Source organism: Caretta caretta, chromosome 7, assembly GCF_965140235.1.
Source record: "Caretta caretta isolate rCarCar2 chromosome 7, rCarCar1.hap1, whole genome shotgun sequence".
Taxonomy (NCBI): Eukaryota; Metazoa; Chordata; order Testudines; family Cheloniidae; genus Caretta; species Caretta caretta.
Genome location: NC_134212.1, coordinates 29,668,510 through 29,688,052, shown reverse-complemented (window position 1 = coordinate 29,688,052; position 19,543 = coordinate 29,668,510). Strand labels below are relative to the sequence as shown.

The 19,543-nt window shown below is 43.4% G+C and overlaps 1 protein-coding gene across 22 annotated transcripts in view; it reads right to left on the bottom strand.

Annotated features, from left to right (window-relative positions):
- The window catches only part of WNK2 (WNK lysine deficient protein kinase 2), a 173,347-nt gene that overhangs the window by 85,170 nt on the left and 68,634 nt on the right, over window positions 1-19,543 (bottom strand). For all 22 annotated transcript variants that reach the window (XR_007357525.2, XR_007357524.2, XR_012669234.1 and 19 more), the window contains exons 6-8: window positions 4,261-4,349; window positions 3,151-3,370; window positions 232-520 (exon numbers count right to left, since the gene is read on the bottom strand). Coding sequence is in view for 19 of the 22 variants with exons in the window: in XM_048857043.2 (XP_048713000.2) it covers window positions 232-520; window positions 3,151-3,370; window positions 4,261-4,349 (598 nt within the window). In the remaining 3 variants the exon portion in view is untranslated. The remainder of the gene's footprint in view (window positions 1-231; window positions 521-3,150; window positions 3,371-4,260; window positions 4,350-19,543) is intronic.

The window sequence follows — 19,543 nt, the reverse complement described above, 5'->3', positions numbered from 1 at the left end:
TCTGTAACGTTAGTCAATGACTGATAGATAATGTAGATTCTGTAGAAGTTTTTTCTCTTGAATTCAGAATACCTCTAGTATTTAGAATTTAGACTTTCCTTTAGCGGGCAAAACTGTATGCAACACTCTCAATGTATAGTTCAGAGCACTGACAAGTTGTGGATTTCATCCATTTTATGCCAGGAGAATCATAACTGCTCACACAAGGAGCAACGCAAACATGATACTTACATGCAACAGATGTGACGCTGGTGGGGAGGTTATGCTGAAATAGATGCTGGTCAGCTTCTGGCTCCTCTAGCTCTGACAGAGTTTGTTGACCAGTGTGTGAAAGGTACGTTACTTGAACCTGTTGTGCTTGTGGCACCTTCAATTTCTCCAAACTTTCAGAAACTTGATGGTCCTCTGATTGTATCATAGGCCAAATTCTCTCTCTTCTCCACTGTATTAATGCTACTCTGTCACGTATTGACTTTGCAACTATCTTGACATCACTTTCATGAAAAAATCCGGAGTCAACCTGCAGGGAAGGCATATAAACTTATCAAATGCATGTACATGTGCATTTTAACCTGCATCTCTTCATAGCAAAGAAAGGATGGGTTTGAAATAACATGAACCGTGCATCTGTTCCTCACAGAATCAGGAATTCAATATAGTTTTGAGTTAAACGTTTGGCACTGAAGTATTTAAGAAAAATAATTGCTTGCCCTGTACTCCTAGGAAGGACCTATGACCATTGCAAGAACTTTCTAAGCACCCTTCACAGGAGCAGGGGTGCTTACCCTCAGAAAGGCACCCTGGACATATTCATTTTCCCTCCCGCCCAACCACAAGACCGTTGGCAGTTTACTTTTTTGCTGCGTGTGTGAAAAAAGGGACAACACAGCATGGAGGATAGCTGGAGAAAGGTACCGTGTACAGTTAGGCACTTGCAGACATTCTGATGGACTCCCAGCCCATAAATTGATGTCCCTGGACTAGGGACGTAGAAAGTGCTACTTGTAAAAACCTTGTGGTGAAAATAGGAGCTTTTGGGGAGCTAATTAACAATGTGCTCGGGTGATGAGTCACATAAGCTCACAGAGCCTTCTATGGCAAAAAGTAAAGTCAATTCTTCTATTCAAGTCCAGACGGGAAGAGAACTGAAAATCTGCCATGTTAACAGGTTCTAAAATTATATTCGTTCCTACTTCACGCTTTCATCTAAAGAATGCTAAACTTATAATAAAGGCACGATTTCTTCCAATACCACCATTTGTGAAATGTAACCACAGGTTGTCAGCCCACTTGTGAACGTGCCTTATTTCAGATCTTTCCTTCTTTGCCTACATGGATTCTTTAAATGGGTTTGTTACTTAACTTCATGAATTTTGAAACCTCTTAACTATCATCAAATTTCATGTGCCCAACACTATCTTCTCCACAAGCATCGACAGCAAAACACATTGGCAAAGCAAAGCGTTTCTGCATTTGCCAACAATTTAGAATTGTCAAAAAAGCCACTTACTTCAGGAATACACGTTCCTTTTTTAAAAAATGGCTTAGGAGCAAATAGTGTTTATATAAATCTGTTAATCATTTTGAATAAAACAGGTTATTTTTATACAGTCTGGAGGAGGGAAAGATGATATAGTAATTTGGAGGTGATCCTTTGTGGGTAATTCAGCCTAAACAAAATAAAACCACCTTCCCTCTTAAAAGAAATTTTGCATAGGTAGTACAAGTAAGTTGCAGAACTTTAAGTGTCAACCGTTTTCATAAATGTTTAAATATGGTTACAAAAACGTGGTAACTATCACATGGCAAATGTGAATAAGGTGAGTTGTGTCACAATGTATTGCATGAAACATTACATAGCAATTTCAAGTCAGAGTTAGGAAGGTAGAGCAGGCCAACTTTCTTCCTTCAATGTATTTGGGAATGCTAAATTATGGATAGAAGTGAAAGCTAAGCAAAAATTACACGATGAGAATCGTTGCCTTCTTGGCAGAACAGAACTGATGGTGATACTGTCACTAAATAAAATCCCACAGGGGAAAAAAAATGTAATTTAGAGTCCAGATGAAGTGTTCTTTGCTCATCCTGTTTTCATGAACCAATACATAAATGTGTTTTATCATCTGCTCCTCTGAACCTGCTATGAAATGAGATAAACAGCTCATACTTTTAATTATTTCCATGTTTTTGTCCAAGAAAAAAAGTTGCTTTAGTTTTAAGATACTGTTATGATTAGGATACATATTTATTATTAATTTAAGATTGTTTCCCCCTACGCAGCTTTATACTATACGTTGGCCAAGAACCACAGCCACAGCCACTTCATACTTTCTAACAGTTTCCCTTCACGTGCGTCTATTTAACTGGTCTAACTTCAGATCACATTTGTTAGCAACTTTCTTGGTCTCGTCAATCTTATCTAAAAGTAAACTTTTGATAGGGAAAAAAATCAATTGCATTAAAGTATGCTCCAGAATAATACTACTTTTTAAGAACAACATAGTGACAGTAGAAGTTAAAAGTTTTCTAAAACAAAGCCCAGAACATTTTACAAAGGAAGATATAAAAAATTAATTAAGTTAGATATATCCAACACTATTAAAAAAACACCCTCCTCTTCCATCACTCTTTATACTATACTTTGATATCAGCTACCTGCTTAATTTTATCAGCTCAATGCCTCTTTATAGAGGACTTTTCTTATCTAAATTCTTCGTAATTTTTCAATGCCAGAAGAGCTTTTCGAAAAGATGGAAAAGGTGTTTGTGAAAAGCATAATGGAAAATGTATTTCAGTTTTTGTTTGCAATTTTGAACTCTTCCAAACAAGTCCACTTGTAGTCTGAAATTATCCTTGATTTAAGCAAGTCTCCAATCAACTCTGAAGATATAAAACAGATAGAGATGGGTTATATAGTTTTCTTTTGTCTCTTCCTGGGATTAAACAACATGTTTTACCAGATTATTAGTTTTCCCTCTTTTACTACTTGAGTTTTCTTCCAGCATTCATTCTAAAACCAATGTCATCCTATTTAAACGAGATAGCCTGACCATTTTGAGTGGAATTTACTTTACCAGATTTGCTCCTGCTGTCCTTTGAGATTTATGTACTACTTATATACATATTTTTGTCAGGAGAAGTTTATTTTACCATTTCTTGTGCAACATCATCAGGAGTTTCCTTCTCCAGATCAAAAGTAAACTCAATGGCTCCATTATCTTTGGGTTTTCCTTTCAGTTTCTTAGGATCTTCTACCCAGAGTCTTAAGGCAATAGAGGATTTCCTACCATGGTCTTCTTCTGCAAGTTCCACTCTTACCCCAGTATCTTCAGCAAAAAAGGCATGGCTTAATAAGTCTTTAATTTCATATCTGGAACAGATGATGTCCAAAAAGAATATCAAATACTGCATAATTTAAACACTTTCAATTAAGTATTTAACAACATAAATAGAAAGGCCCTATAAAGGCAAGGCTAACACCAACAGCATGCTTTGCATGCAGCCATAAGAAATTTGTATTCTTAGTAGATAGAAGTAGTATGTCTAGTATTTTTAGGAATCCTTGGGAAGTCGACATTTGCTATTTGGCAGAGCTTCAGCATTATTCATTTATGCACCAAGTGCTCCAAAGGAGCAGAGGGAAACAGAAATGCAGTTCCTTCCCAAGACTGCTTACAAATCTGTGATTCAATATGACACAGGTGAGAGGGGGCCCCCTCATCAAGGAGACAGTTCTGGTCTATAGGATTCATAGATTATAAGGCCAGAAGGGACCACTGTGATCACCTAGTCTGACCTGAAACTGGACTCTGAAGCTAGACAAATTCAAATAAGGTGTGGTTTGTTTTTTTAAACAGAGAGTCTAAATACTCACTGGAACAACTTATCAAGGTGTGCGATGGATTCGCCATCACATGAAGTATTTAAAGCAAGACTGGATGTCTTTTTTAGAAAGACATCCTCTAGTTCCACCATAAATTATTGTGCTCATTGCAGAAACTGCTGGATGAAATTTTATGGAATGTGTTAGGCTGGAGGTCACATGCGATCAGAACGGTCATTTTTGACCTTAGTTAATAAAGAGCAGGGAGGGTTGGGTTTATTTTATCATCTTGATCTTTGCTGGTGGTGGTGGTGGAAGTAGTCATATGGTGTACAGCATTGTGTACTTTCTTCTATACAATGAACACCCAGAGAAACTTTAATAAATCTAAACATAAAAATAAATTTTCATACAAAACTTGGCCATTTGAAACAAACCTTTCCTCTTTATTTTTGCAAATACACTCCCCAATTATCTCCTTAATTTCAGGATCAGTAACTTTCTCAAAACTTGCTGGCTTGACACCCTAAAAAGGGGGGGGAAAGAGTCATTAGTTCAACAGAAAAATCACAGTAAGTCTGTAGGAATGTTAATTGTGGAAAAATTGTACTAAAATCCAAGATAACCACTTGTTTAAGTTTTAAGTATTAATTTGGAATGGAAATAAGATATTCAACAACTTCCAAAACTAAGTATCACTGTGCTTTGAAACAAGCAGGATATTTTGCGTATGTCACACTGAAATTCATCATGCAAACCTCCCTTGTCTTTATTACCAACATGTGGCAGCCTTGCTTTTTTACCCTGGATGGACTCTGCAGCCAACATTTAAGGAATGACATTGTTACAATTCTCAGTTTTTTTCCTTGAGATGATTTGGTTTTAATGTAGGTTTTTAAAAGGTGGTTTCCATTAACTCTTTAAACACTAAATGGACACAAAATATTCATTTTTTTCAGGTGGTCATTTGCAAGATGAGTCACAAAATGTGTTTTCTCACATAGGTACAATATTGCAGCGGCAAACACGAAAGATCAATACAATATTCTGAAAGCTATTCTCCATGTAATCTTTCAGATTGCTGAGGGGTGGGGTGGAGTGGGGTGGGATGGGTTGTTAGCTGGGAGGGGGGGGAAGAAAAGGGAGGACAGCAGAATGGGAATCTGCTCAAACAGCTCCAATTTGTTTACACATTTCCCAGCTGTTGAATAAATCCAGTGCCCTGTAGAAACTCAGTGGAGACATTCGGGAGAAAGGGTGTCATCTCTATGTAACCTGATGCAGGACAAACTTCATTAGCTTCAAACATTTTTACATTCTGGGCACAATCCTTTCCCCTGGGACAGCCCTTGTTCCAGCTCAGGTGGTAGCTAGGGGATTTCTTTCAGGTATCCCTGGGAGTGGAGAGGCTCTCTCTTTAGCCAGCTGAAGACAAAATGGAGTGGTCTCCCACGGGCTTAAATAGACTCTCTCTTGTGGATGGAAACCCCCTCCTCTCTCCTATGAAAAGTCCAGCTCCAAGTTTTGGAGTCACATGAGCAAGTCACATGTCCATGCATGACTCAGTTTTTACAAGCAGTAGCCATTGCTCACATGCTACCTTGAATGTCCTCATGTAGACTTCTTATGTGGATTGGAGCCTTTCAAGATCCATGGTCTGTTAAGTGCTTCTTGATTGGGCACTTACCTTGCAAATTCTTTTCTAAAGAAGCTGACCAAATGCTTTACAAAGGATACTTAAAAATCAAGCCAGTACACAGCCAATATTTATAACTTCAAATACAAAAAAGGATACATGCATACAAATAGGATTAATAGATTCAGTAGATCATAACCTTTACAGAGATATGTTACATGGCATATGTAACATAAAACATTCTAGTTATGTCATATATACATTCATAAACTTATTTCCATAAAGCATTATGGGAGAAAAAGTGCCAATGTAATCCCTGCCTCTAAAGAGGGCAGTAAAAGAGGTGATGCAGGCTGCTACATACAGAGACCTCTAAAACCTGGAGAGAGATAATAGAGAGACTTAATAGTATGAGTTGTGGCAGGAAAAGAGCATGGTGAAAAAAAAAAACAGAAAAAAAAAAAAAACCCACCAGGGCAGTCAAACATCATCTCCACCTGCTTGCTGATAACATAGTTACCTGTCTCTAGTCAAGCAACACTCTATGGGATACACACTTCACAAGACTTTTATATCCTCCTGCATATATAGATTCTGCTTGCATGAGAAAATTTTAAGTCACAAGCTACAATACGGTTTGTATGCTCTTGTGTCTTTCCTTGCTGCCCCAAGTGGGAACAAGATAATTAGAAGAAAAACTGGACAGGTCATATGTAACACAAAGCAATGCATTTCCAATACCTGCGTAGACAGGCATTTCTGATATAGAGACGAGACTACAGTAAGCTAAGAAAAATTATGTTTTAATTCTTGTTTATGAGACTAATTTCTAATGATCCAGCAAAAAACAGCCCACCCTTCTAATGTCCTTGTCAAATCAAGCAGAATGTACTAACAGGCCCTCGTGATTTATGACACTGCTCACTTGTCCCCATGCAACACAATTAAAAGCTTTCCTATAATCACTATTTCAAGAGCAAGATGTGAGAAGTCTGGTAGTAGAACAGTGATAAGAAGTCTATAGTTCTAGACAAGAAGTTCCATTTATCCTTCCACTTAGACTCAGTCTACACAAAAAAGCCTGCCAATGAAATATATACATAAAAGGTGTCTACTGAATAAAACTGGTCCAAAGGAGATTTTGGGAAAGCAAGTTTTCTGCATTTAGGCCCCACTTCAGTAAGGTACTCAAGGACATAAGTACTCCCACTGAAGTCAATGGGACTACTCATGTCCTTACATATTTTACTATTTACCTAAAAGACAGCATCTCATGAAGCCCAAAATTCGGTGGAGTTGAGCACCTAGCCCCCTTCAGCTTCTTCTAAAATCTCATCCTAAAAGAACAATAATACTGTGCTAGACAAGAAAAACAGTACATTGGACTTCAGGCTCCATCCAAGGCTATGCTGTCTTTGAGATTCAGCAGTACAGCTCTTCAGAAAAGTTCTGCACCTAAACCTAAACAGTTACTTATCTTCTCGTAACTGTTGTTCTTCGAGATGTGTTGTTCACGTCCATTCCACATTAGGTGTGTGTGCGCCACGTGCACGAGCTTCGGACACTTTTTCCCTTAGTGGCTCCCGTTGGGCCGGTGGGGGGGCCCCTAAGTGGTGCCACTGCGCCGTGCATATATACCCCTGCCTCCCGACCCCCTCCGGTTCCTTCTTGCCAGCGACTCCGACAGGGGGTAGGAGGGTGGGTGGTGCTTGTTCACGTCCATTCCACATTACGTGAATCACAAGCTTACCTCTGGAGGAGGGTAGGAGTCACAGAACAACTGATTGGAGGACCGCTCTGCCAACTGCCGTGTCCTCACTGGCCTGTTGGTTGACTGCGTAGTGGGTTGTGAAGGTGTGCACCAAGGACCAGGTGGCTGCTCTGCAGATCTCCTGGACAGGACCTGTGCCAGGAAAGCCGTGGAAGTCACTTGTGCCCCGGTCGAGTGGGCTGTGACCGCCAGGGCTGGAACACCTGTGAGCTCATAGCACACCCGGCTGCAAGACAAGATCTGCTGTGCCGACACTCGGAGGCCTTTCATCCTCTTGGCTACGGCCACAAACAGCTGCGCGGATTTACGAAAGGGCTTGGTGCGCTCCAAATAGAATGCCAGCGCACGACAGACATTCAGGGTGTGTAGGCTGCGGTGACTCGAGTCCGTATGGGGTTTTGGAAAAAACACCGGCAGACAAATGTCCTGGCCCAAATGGAACTGCAAGACCACCTTAGAGAGGAACTTGGGGTGCGGTCGGAGCTGCACCTTATCCTTGTGAAATACTGTATACAGTGGCTCAGAGGTGAGAGCCCTCAGCTCAGACACCCTTCTGGCCGAGGTAATGGCCACCAGAAATGCCATCTTCTAGGAAAGGTAGAGGAGGGAGTAGGTAGCGAGGGTCTCGAAAGGAGATCCCATGAGCTTAGAGAGGACCAAGTTAAGGTTCCAAGGGAGGGAGTGGGGGGCATCCTCACAATACTTTAATTGGAATTGGAAACATCCTCTCCAATCCTTTAAGGAAACTTCCCACCACTGGGTGGGAAAACACCGAGCCCCCCCGAAAACCCTGGATGGAAGGCGGAGATGGCCGCCAGGTGCACTCTGAGTGAGGACGGGGCCAGCCCCTGCTGCTTGAGGTGCAGGAGGTACTCTAGGATGGCTTGCACCGGGGCCTGGCACGGCTGCATCTGTCGGGGCTCGCACCAACATAAGAACGTTTTCCATTTGGCCATACAGGTAGCCCTGGTAGAGGGCTTCCCACTGCCAAGCAGAATCTGCTGCACAGAAAGGGAACATTGGCTTTCCAAGGCGTTTAGCCACAGAGCTTCCACGCCGTCATGTGTAGTGATTGCAGGTCAGGGTGGAGAAGCTGCCCGCCGTCCTGCATGAATAGATCCCGGTGAAGGGGCAGGACTACCGGGGCCTCCACCAACAGCTCTAGGAGCGCTGTGTACCAGTGCTGGTGGGGCCATGTTGGGGCGATGAGGACCACCGCCACTCTGTCCCCGTGTACCTTGAGCAGGACCTTGTTGTATCAAGGGGAGCGGGGGAAAGGCATGCATCAAGCCCTCTCCCCACAGGATCACAAACGCATCTGCGACTGAGCCCAGGCTGTGGCCCTGGAATGAGCAGAACCGCGGGCACTGGGCGTTGACCCTGGTGGCAAACCACTCGTGCATGCAATAAGACCTGTTGAGGTAGTTCGCCAGGTCGTTTCACACCCCCAGGAGATACAACGCCTCGAGGTGAATGGCATAGGCTATACAAAAGTCCCAGAGGAGGAGAGCCTTGCAACAGAGCGGCGAGGAATGGGCCCCACCCTGCTTGTTTATATAAAACATGGCAGTAGTGTTGTCTGTCAGAACTGTCATGCTGTGACCACTCAGAGTGGCATGAAAGGTCTGGCAGGCTAGACGAACTGCCCTGAGCTCCTTCACATTGATATGGAGCGACCGCTCTGCTCCGGACCACAAGACCTGAGGTCCCCCAGGTGAGCCCCGCATCCGCGGTCTGATGCATCTGTCACCAGCGTCAGGTCCGGTTGTGAGGCAGCAAAGGGGATGCCTTTCCAAACCACAGGCTGGGACTGCCACCACAGCAGGAAGTCCAGCACGTCTCTTGGGGCTGTCAAGTCCAGGGGATCCCTGCCTGTGCGGTACACCTGAGCGAGCCACGCCTTCAGAGTCCTAAGCCTCAGTCTGGCATGCCTGACCATGTGCGTGCATGCTGCCATGTGGTCCAGCAGCCACAGGCAGCACCTGGCCGTTGTTGTTGGAAACTGGCGCAGGGAGGCCACCGCTTGCTGGATAGCCCGGAATCGGGAAACTGGAAGGCTTGCCCTGGCCTGCACCGTGTCCAGGACCGCCCTTATGAATTCCACTCTCTGTGTGGGTACGAGAGTGGACTTGGGGACGTTGACCAGGAGCCCCAGCTTGTGGAACTATCTCAGGGCCACCTCCATGTTGCCCCGCACTTCCGCTTCGGATCGGCCCGCCAGGAGCCAGTTGTCGAGGTACGGGTAACCCTGGATGCTCTGCCTCCGTAAGAAGGCCGCCACCACCGCCATGCATTTCGTGAACACCCGTGGGGCTGCGGCTAGACCGAATGGGAGAACCGCAAACTGGTAATGTTCTTGGCGCACGGTAAAGCGCAAGGATCGCCGATGTGCTGGGTGGATGGCGATATGAAAGTTCGCGTCCTTCATGTCAAGGGCAGCGTACCAGCCCCCCAGATCCAGGAAAGGGATGATGGTGCCCAGAGAGACCATGCAGAACCAGGCCTTGACCAGGAACTTGTTGAGCACTCGCAGGTCTAAAATGGGATGAAGGCCCCCCTTTGGCCTCGAGTATGAGGAAGTACTGGGAGTAGAAACCTTTCCCCTTTAGGCCATGTGGCACCGCCTCTACCGCCCCCGCCTCTAGCAGTGAGTGAACCTCCTTCTCTAGGAAATGCTCATGAGAGGAGTCCCTGAAGAGGGACGGGGAAGGGGGGTGGGAGGGAGAGAAGAGAACTGCAGCGAGTACCCGTTCAGCACCGTGCATAAGACCCAACGGTCCGACGTAATGCTGGACCACACACGGGAGAAATGGGACAGGCGGTTCCAGAAACAAAGGGACGGATTCGGTGACTGGTCTGGTACGCTGTCCCCGAGCGCACCTTCAAAAGCCTGGCTTGGTGCCCGGCTGGGATTTGTGCTGACTTTGGTTCTGGCCTGGCGCATTATTGTTATTATTGTTGTTGCGCCGTCACCTATTATCCCTGCCTCACCTACGGTAAGGCTCATGCCTATGATGAGGCTGGTACTGGCGCTGAGGGGGAGGCTGCGGCTTAAAGGGCTTCCTCTGCATTACTGGGGTGTGCATGCCCAGCAACTTAAGTGTAGCCCTCGAGTCCTTGAGGCTATGCAGCCTCGCGTCTGTCTGGTCCGAAAAGAGCCTGGACCCTTCCAAGGGTAGGTCCTGAAGTGTATTCTAGACTTTAGGCGGCAGGCCTGACTCCTGAAGCCACGCTGAGCACCTCCTGACCACCCCCGACACGATTGTTTTGGCTGCCACGCCTGGTGAATCCAGGAAGGTCTGGAGAGAGGTCTTAGCTTCTGCCTTGCCCTTGTCCACCAGGGCCGTAAACTCCTGTTGGGAATTTTGTGGGAGGTTGTCCTTAAACTTCCCCACCGCCACCCAGGAGTTAAACTTATGCCTGTTGAGGATGGCCTGCTGGTTAGCAATCCTCAACTGAAGGCCCCCTAACGAGTTCACCTTTCTGCCAAAAAGGTCCAGGCGTTTTGCCTCCTTGGCCTCAAGGGCCGGGGCCTGTTGTCCATGGCGTTCCCTTTCGTTCACCGCCGAGACCACCCGGGAGCATGGACTTAGGTGGCAGAACAAGAATTCTTAGGCCTTTGACAGGGCAAAGTATTTGCGCTCCGCACCTTTGGTCGTTGGAGTGCTGGAGGCCGGGGTCTGCCATATAGTCTTATAATTCGATTGGATGGTCTTAATGAGCGGGAGCGCTATTCTAGATGGACCTTTGGGGCTCAAAATGTCCACCATGGGGTCCCCCTGCTCAACCATCTCCTTGGCCTGCAATTCCAAGTTCTGGGCGACCCTCTGCAGTAGCTCCTAAGACTTGTGATCTTAGTAAGGGAACTTGTGTTTAGATAAATCTTTTCATTGCAATTTCATAGTGGAAAGCAATGTGACACAGACCGTTCCACATTTTCAGCTACTGTAGTTCGCTAAAGGCCGTTAGCAATTTCCATCCTGCTTATACTGGTCAGAAAGAACGGGTCATCAAAATCATAACATGTTACAGCTTAATGCTTTTTGGAGAACTCATGTGCACATATCAATTAAATGAAAAGAAACAGACAGTTGAGACTTACATATCCAGTGGTTGTGCTTCCACAAGAATATTCCTGTTTCTTTCTATAGTCCCAGATTATCTCACAAGTATCTTGACATGAACTAAACACGTAGGAAATGTAAACCACATCACAGCACCTCTCATTTTAGTCTGGTTTTCCTGAACGCATGAGCTTTTTACATTTATGCAATTTGTCTTGCATTTGGACAGAGCAGGACAGAGCTAGTCACCTAGAGAATAAATCTGCTGGTTTAAGGAAAGTCTCCTTTGACAGAAGGCCCCAGTTGACCAATTGAGAGTTTTGACCTTACAACGGTGTTAAAGCAAAAGAGTGGCTCCCGAGGCTGCTAAATTACTCTCAAAGTTCTTTGGAGTCATGCCCACCCCCCTGCAAACATCTGCTGGGCTAGACCCGGAGTATATGACAAAACAAATAACGAGGAGCAGCTCTGTGACTGATTTAATTCAATATTGCTTTCGAACGAGCATTTTAAAAAGGCAGCAGCAACTTTCCAAATGCTAGAACATGTTAGTGCCCCTTGTGCCTGGGAGGAGATCCCCAGACACATCTGCAAAGCCACCTCGTTGTCCTACTGCAAATCTCTCCTTCGTCATAATGCCTACAACAATCTTGACAATGGATAGGCAGCTGGCAAGATGAGACCACTGCCCATCAGACTGCTCACAGAACAGTCAGTGCTGTCTCATTGTTTCTTTCTACTCCTGTCTGTTTATACCTGTCATCTCTTGTTTGTAAGCTCTTTTGGGCAGAGTCTGTTTTTACAATACCTAGCAGAAGGGGGTCCTGGTCCATGCCTGGGGCTCCTAGACACTACTGCAATAGCAATAAATAAGTAAACGAGTAATAGGTCAATGCCAAGTTAGCAACCAGTCAAGATGTGTCTCCAACTGTTTTAAAAAACAATCCCTTTTCCACATAAGAGCATTACCCATTTACAAGCAAATGAATACTGCCTTAGTGCTGCGATTTATGCAAAAGCTCACACTAACATACACTTGGAGCAGGAAAAAACAGCCACTAGATGCTGGGTTTTCATGTCATTGTCATTTAGGTAGAACCTGACCTGGAATCTCTTCCACAAGTGCAGCATCTCAAAAAGAAGTTTGGATACTGATTAAAACTACAGTACATTGATGAAACCACAACCTGTCAGCAAGCAGGTGGGCTTCCAAGACAGGTAAATTGCTGTAAATGGTCTCACTGAAGACTTTCTGATTAGCAAATATAATAAAACCTAAGACCATTTTCCCATGCTGAAAAAAAAATTAAATTAAAGTAAGGACTTGAACGCAGTAGCTGGGGTGTGCTCTAGTGGTTCTTTCCCTGACAGCCAGCCCTTACCTAAACTTCACTTTTGCTTACATCTCCTTAATAGGGAAATATTCTCAAACTCCCACACTGGTGAGAAGCTCCACAGTAGAGACACTAATAGACCCTCCCATGCCTAGGCAAGAGGTTATGTGTTGGTGGACTGAGAATCACTAATTCTCTTTGGTCCAAAATAATTTAACTTAACATTTTTTTGGCACTTTGCAAAAGCCATTAACTTTGCAGGAGGGTTGGGAAAAGGATGAGGGGATGCTCCTGGATAGGACTGGAGAAGGTGTGGGTGGAGAAAAACAGAAATAAGGGGCTGCTTCTTCATGTACTGGCTGGCTGTGGAAAATTCTCTCCATTTCATTATTTAATGCTGATGGCTGGCAGAGTTTATTTGTATATTAGTATTTACCGTTAGTGGGTGGTGGTGAAGTTTGATGGTTATTAGGGTGCACTCGGCGCATCTGTGAAGCTTTTTAAAATTGTTAAATTTAAATAATTTGACAAAATTAAACAGGTCTTATCACATGCAGGGATTGCAGCACAGGCCAATGCCTGGTGCAGTTTTAAAAAAAGCAGTAATCTTCCTAATATTTTTTTGTTTTGTTTGAATACTACTATTCTATTAGCAAAAAACTTTTAAAAAACCAAAACAAAGTTCCCCCCCAGAACATGTCTTCTAGGATACAGTTACAATCAAACCTGTAGGTTTTTTTGAGTCCAGATCTCTGCTAATGGCTCTGTTATTAAAATTAATAAATTGTTGCTTAAATGAGGCGCAAATCTTATGTACCCATTTTCATGTTCTTTTCCTAGGCTGAAGTTTGCCTGGTTTTTCCCTCTTACGAGTTAAATTTTTATGTAACAAAATATTTAGACAAAGATTGTGGAAAGAACCCATAGTTTACATCCATGTTTAACATTCTTTGAGGTTTTTGTTTTTTTTTTGGGACCAGATCAATGGAGTTTCTGTCGGTCTACAAAAGAGAAGGCATTTGGGGAAGTAAGTAATCAGTCAATCATATTTCATAACAGGGCTACATATAATTAATGTTAAATATAAAGCCTCCTCACATCTAGTTCTGCTCCTATTTTTGCTTCTTTTACTATAGAGGTCACTTGAAACACTGCTGTTCACGTTCTTATTGGACATCAAAAGGTCCATCTCATTCATCACTGTACAAAAGCCATCTGTCTTTTCTGCGTCTTCCCAAGGAAACATTGTAGCAACTTTTAAAGTATACTGACAGAGAACTCCCCAGTATAGACAGCAGCACAAACCCTGAACAGCTGCCTTTGTCGACAAAAGCAGACCCAGCTCTTCCACCTCTGAAAGAGAGAGAGTTAGGTTTTTTTTACCTCTTGGACAGGGATATTTCCTAAATGATGTTCTCAGCTGCTAAACTTCACAGGGCCTTAGGACTACACACAAGAAAAATGAGAAACTTTTAAAAGAGCCTCCTCATATTCTTCAAACACAGGTCAGATTTGAAGAAGAAAATTCACTGGAGTCCAGTGAAAGGTCTTTGAGCCTGCACAGCCACGCACATTTCGGGCATTAAAAGATTGAATCTCTAAGCCAGACTCTAAGAGAGCTAAAAATTGCTTCTTGTCTCTAAAAAGAGATACAACAATTTTTACACCAGGGGAAGGAATCACTCTATTGAAACAATAACAGTCTGCTTTAAGAAATGTACAACTGATGCCAGACAAATCAAAGTTAAACCTAAACCATATTAGCCTGAAAGTCTGTACCTTTTCTACAATCTTTTCCTTGGTTTAGATGGCTGCTTTTGGTATTTTGTTTACTGTGGGTTAGTGGTGGCATAATTCAGAGTTTTGGAACAAAAACCAAAAAAACCCTTTCACTCTGCAAAGCAATGGAAGTGAGATCCTAATATAGAGGGTATGTTCTGTACTATTAGTCGTCTCATGTTGGCACAGTACATGTTGCAAGCAAAGGCTATATGCACAAGGTAACTTGGTTGGTCTCCCAACAGAAAGAGGTGCTTTCATTTCAATACTGAGAAAAAAAAATGATTTGCCCATATGTTGGTACTGTCTGAGAATCATATCCAGGGCCAACTGAAGCCTGCACTTTATTTTGCTTGGCCCCCCAAAATAAAAAACAGGTAGGGAATATGGTGCTGGTGCACTAAAATCCCACTTTTCCAGCAGAGTGAATTGTGTGGAGTTACAGAGTTCCTGCAACAGGAAATACTCTCTTCATGCAGAAGAGATGAAATGTCAAGACTATAGGGGTGAAATCATGGCCCCCATTGAAGAGAATGGCAAAATTCCCAGTCAGGCCAAATTTCATCCCAGGATTTTAAGTAGCGAGAACCTATGCAATCTCAAACTCATCTCTGTTTCAAAGCACAACAGGTGACAATTCTGCTAACCTACAGATCTAAGAAGGTCTCTGATATACATGAACAGACCAATGAGAATGATAACACGGCTTGTCTGTTTCAGCAGTCTCTTGCAAAAGATGAGTTACTTCTGTTTGTATAAGCCAAATGCAAAATACAGGAAAAACATTAAACCCATTAAGACTCTCAAAAGGGAAAGGATGTGAACAAAATGACTCCACAGAGCGATGTTTTAAAATTATAGGTTTGTGATCTTTAGGCTCCTGCCCCTAAAGCCAATAAGGCATCTATTAAATCCCAATGGATTTAAGACCTGAAGTTTGTCTGCTGTGAATTCTGCAGTGCACCAGTAAAACAAATATTTGGATTGGACCTGCAAGGGAAGAGCAGCAAGTCAGATATTTTATCACAAAATATGCTTCACTGTCTACATCAAAATTATTTGGCAGAATGATTAAACACAAAGAAAATCTGACTAGGGGAAAAACACAACAAGATACGCATGAAAAATGAGATTACAGCATCAGAACTAAGGTCATCGGATATATGCTGACCCCAAAAAAATCATTTTAGTGTTCGCTGCAATAATGCGTGTTTTTTATTTTCCCCCTTATTTCTTTTTGCATCGTGCAGCATTAAACTGAACCAAGTCCAGAATTTACTTTACTACTTTCCCCACCTTGTTTATACTCAGTACTCTGATTACCAGCATACTGAGGCTTTGGATCCCCAGTGCAAAATCTGAAACCTTAACTTGGTCACTACAGACAGGATCACAGACTTGTTTCTAGTCTTTCTGTTGTTCTTTGGGTTGTGGCTAGAAGCCTAAAAAAAAAGTCATCATGAGAGTCCTTGGGTGGAAAAAAAAAGTTATAAATGAAGTGTGCCATTTTATTCTTTAGATTAACTCAGATGCTAAGGTTGAGGGGCATGAGCTAGTAGCAGTCTAATCTCACAAAGAATCTTCAACCTACTCTGTAAAAACTTAGGAAAGAGAAAACTCAAGGAATCAGTGCGATATTACTCTGGACAACATGCTCACATCTCTGCACATAAAGGACAAACAGTGGATGACTAAAGAAAATGGAATTGCACCATGGGTCAATTGGGTGAAGAAGCTTAGATAGGGAAAAGGGCCTTAATTGCAACAACATAGTAATCTATGGCTGCATAATCCTCTAACACCAAAAAAGTGAAAAGAGGAAAGTTTCAGAAAATAATTTAACAGTTTTGCATGCCAACAGTTCCTATCACTATGAGCAACAATAAAATATGTTATTTCAGCAGCATCTTACACTCTCGTAACAGAGAAGAGCTCAACATATTGTTTTGCTGTTAGAGTTTAACATCTGGCTGAGGAGGACAGAAATATGAATAAGGAACTAAAAACAGTGTAATCAATGTGTTACTCTCCTATGCACTATGTTACATTAAGGCTAGATCATTAATGACACTCTTCCAATTTAAAAGACACAGGAATGCAGTTATATTTCTGGTGCATTGTTTTTCCTATTATTATTTATTTGTATTAGCATAGTGCTTAGGAGCCCTAGTCAGAGACCAGGACCTGACTGTGTACTGTACAAACACAGAATACAAAAGGTGGTCCCTGCAAACCAATGTTTCATGTAAATATCTGTATGCAGTGTTGTTGAAGCCATGTCAGTTCTAAGTTGAAATATTTAGTAGTGTTCATGAACAAACCACATTTACATCATTTATTCTTTATTTGAGAAGTTTATGGACACATTCTGCCCTAGTGAGGCCCCTGTAAGGAGCAAAATTGAGAATTTGGCCTCTTCATTTCTCTCCATATTCTTAGCTACTTTGATCTAATGAGACAAATGAAAATGCCAGCTGCACTAACTGCGGAAAGCCTGTATAATCAACAAAGTTTGTTGTTATGGATTTTTTTGATGAGGTGAATCTTTAAATAATTAACTTTTTCTGCTCAGGTTGTCAAACCCATCTGTAAAAGACCTCATGGGGGGAGGGAGGGGAATCTCAGGGTTCCGCTGCCTGCCTCCCTCCCAGAGCAAACCCCAGTCTTACTGGAGTAACATCCTGTCTAGAGAACAAAATGCACTCCTGTCTGGTTACTCACAAAGATCAGCCAATGTGTTGCTCTTTGTGGTAGCGCCCTGGGCTGCAGAAGCAGCTATTCTCCTGGGGAAATCCAGGCTGAAACCAAGATTCGCCTGGGTGGGAACAAGAGCCCTTCCTAAGGCTCATACTTCTCTCTCTAATATCCTTATGTTAGGAGGACCAGCTCCTTACTCCTCTCTCTGGGACTGACAGTTTGCACACAGCCTTCAGGGTTTGGAAAGGCATTTCTTTCCCTCCCCAAGCAGTTAGCTAATCCCTTCCTCATGGTGATACTGGTGTCCATTTTATCAGCTAAAGAATTCGGATACATCCACACTCCCACAATGGCTACTATCGCTTCCAGCAGTGCAGAAACGTACATATAGGCCATCACATCATGCCGGCTGCACCTAGTCCTTGCTAATCCTTCCGGAAGTTCTTCCCAAGCTAGCTGTGTTTGAGGTACAAGGGACTCCCAGCATTAGGACTTGGGGCAAGCAGCTTCAGTGAGCTACCAGATTCACTTTGCTTCTTTGGAAAGGGATAATATGCACCGCCAGCTAAGGACCGTGTTAAGACGACCAGACAGTAGGTGAAAGGCTAGATGATTGTGTGGCTGCACATACTCCATATTGTTTGGTGCTCCAATGTGCTGGTCCTGATTCTGCCATTAGAACATTAGCTAGAGATTTTGTCCTGCTGCTTGCACCGCAAAGCGGTTCCATTATACTCCTCCTGCAGAGCAGAGGATGGGATGCAGCCCTTTGCAAGGAAAAAGATGTTTCTAAGCTACTTTGGGCCGGGAGTCCAAGTAGCTGAGATCCCACTTTGCTTAGTTACAAATGGCAACTTGCAATAGTAACTGGGTTACTATTTACATAGGAGTGAGTAAGAACTACTTCACTATTCAGTGGTGGTCTCATACTGTCAGCATATTGCCACAGATTCCACAGACAGCTCCAACGTCACTTTGCTTTCGGTGACACCAACGCCAACTTTTCAACCAGGGAACTCTGGCTCATCCATACTGTTCCTGTTCTTATCATCAAGCCCAGCTGAGCAGAAATAGGTCTATAAAAACAAGGCCGTCTAGCAGGAGTGCCTGGTTCTCTGCCTGCCAGTCTGACAGCAATGGCAAGGGAATAGTTAGGGACTGGTGCTCTATGTTCTGGGCTATAGGAGATGAAATTATAAAGGCCCACACAAGCACTACAGCTTTATCAGGCAAGGGTGCGTAGCTGGGTACCAGATGAAGAAGGCCTCCTCTGCTCTGGCAGGGATTGAGGAAAGTGGAGCAATACGGTTATTAGAAGGCATCTCCGGATATGCCGTTTCGGTCTCCAGCTTCACTGGCTGTGACCAACACATTCATGGGATTGTACTGAAACCTACGTCATACTGGGGCAGCTCTGACTGGCAGGATTCTTCTCTGATCAGAGGAAAATGGAGAGAGAGACTAGCTGTGCTTTTGGGACCTTGCTCACGCCTTCCAAAAGCAATCTGCTCAGTCTGTATACCATGTAACGTTAGACACTCACCACCTTGCTTGGGTTTGGGTTTAGAAATAAAAGCAACATTTATCCATAGCTCAGCTTGAGCCTTCTCTAGGTGTAGCTGCTTTTTCCTCCCGGCTCCATTCTAGGTCCTTGAGAAGAGGTGTGCACAGCCACTCCCACCTTCTGTAGAACTGATCAATGAAATGGTTTTTAATTGTTCACTTTATTAATATAACTTCATAAGTAAAGTATTATGAATGAAACTACATTCATTCATAAAACCAGCTACCCCAATAACTGGCTAATTGAGTTTCACTTTCAATCCAATTGCTGCTTAAAATCACTGAAACTTGCACTGCTTCAACATTGTAACTTCTGTTCACTGTCTGCCATTCCTTACACTTGTCCATGTTGTAACCCAAACTCCATTTTAACTTGTCCCAAACTCCATTTTAAAATGCTCACTTCATTTTTGCAAAACCCTGCTGTAATCTGATTAGTGTAGTTTAGATGTGAGAATGAGGTATGTATGGATGATGGAATCAACCTCCAGCCCCAGCCTGTCCTGATGAAATAAAGTGTAAACACCAACCTCTGAAGACGCAGACAACAGCCCTGACAAAGCAAGAAGAGTCCACCCTCAAAAGAAAAGAACAAAAGTACAATTGAAGAAACATCAAAGCCAGGTCCTAGGCTGAAAGTCATGCCTGCAGTTGACGGGTGATCAATCACACCGAACCCAGAGGCAGCATGACACAGCAAGACCTATAGACTCTGGATTCAAACTAAAGCCTACAAAAAGGATAGGTGAGATGGAAGACTTTGGAGGGTAACGTTCTGCTGCCAACATGGAAGGGCATCGGTGCATGCCCAACAGAGACCCAGCTCTTCCTTGTGCCCGGCTTTCCTGGCCAGAGAGAGAGATAATAAACGTGATC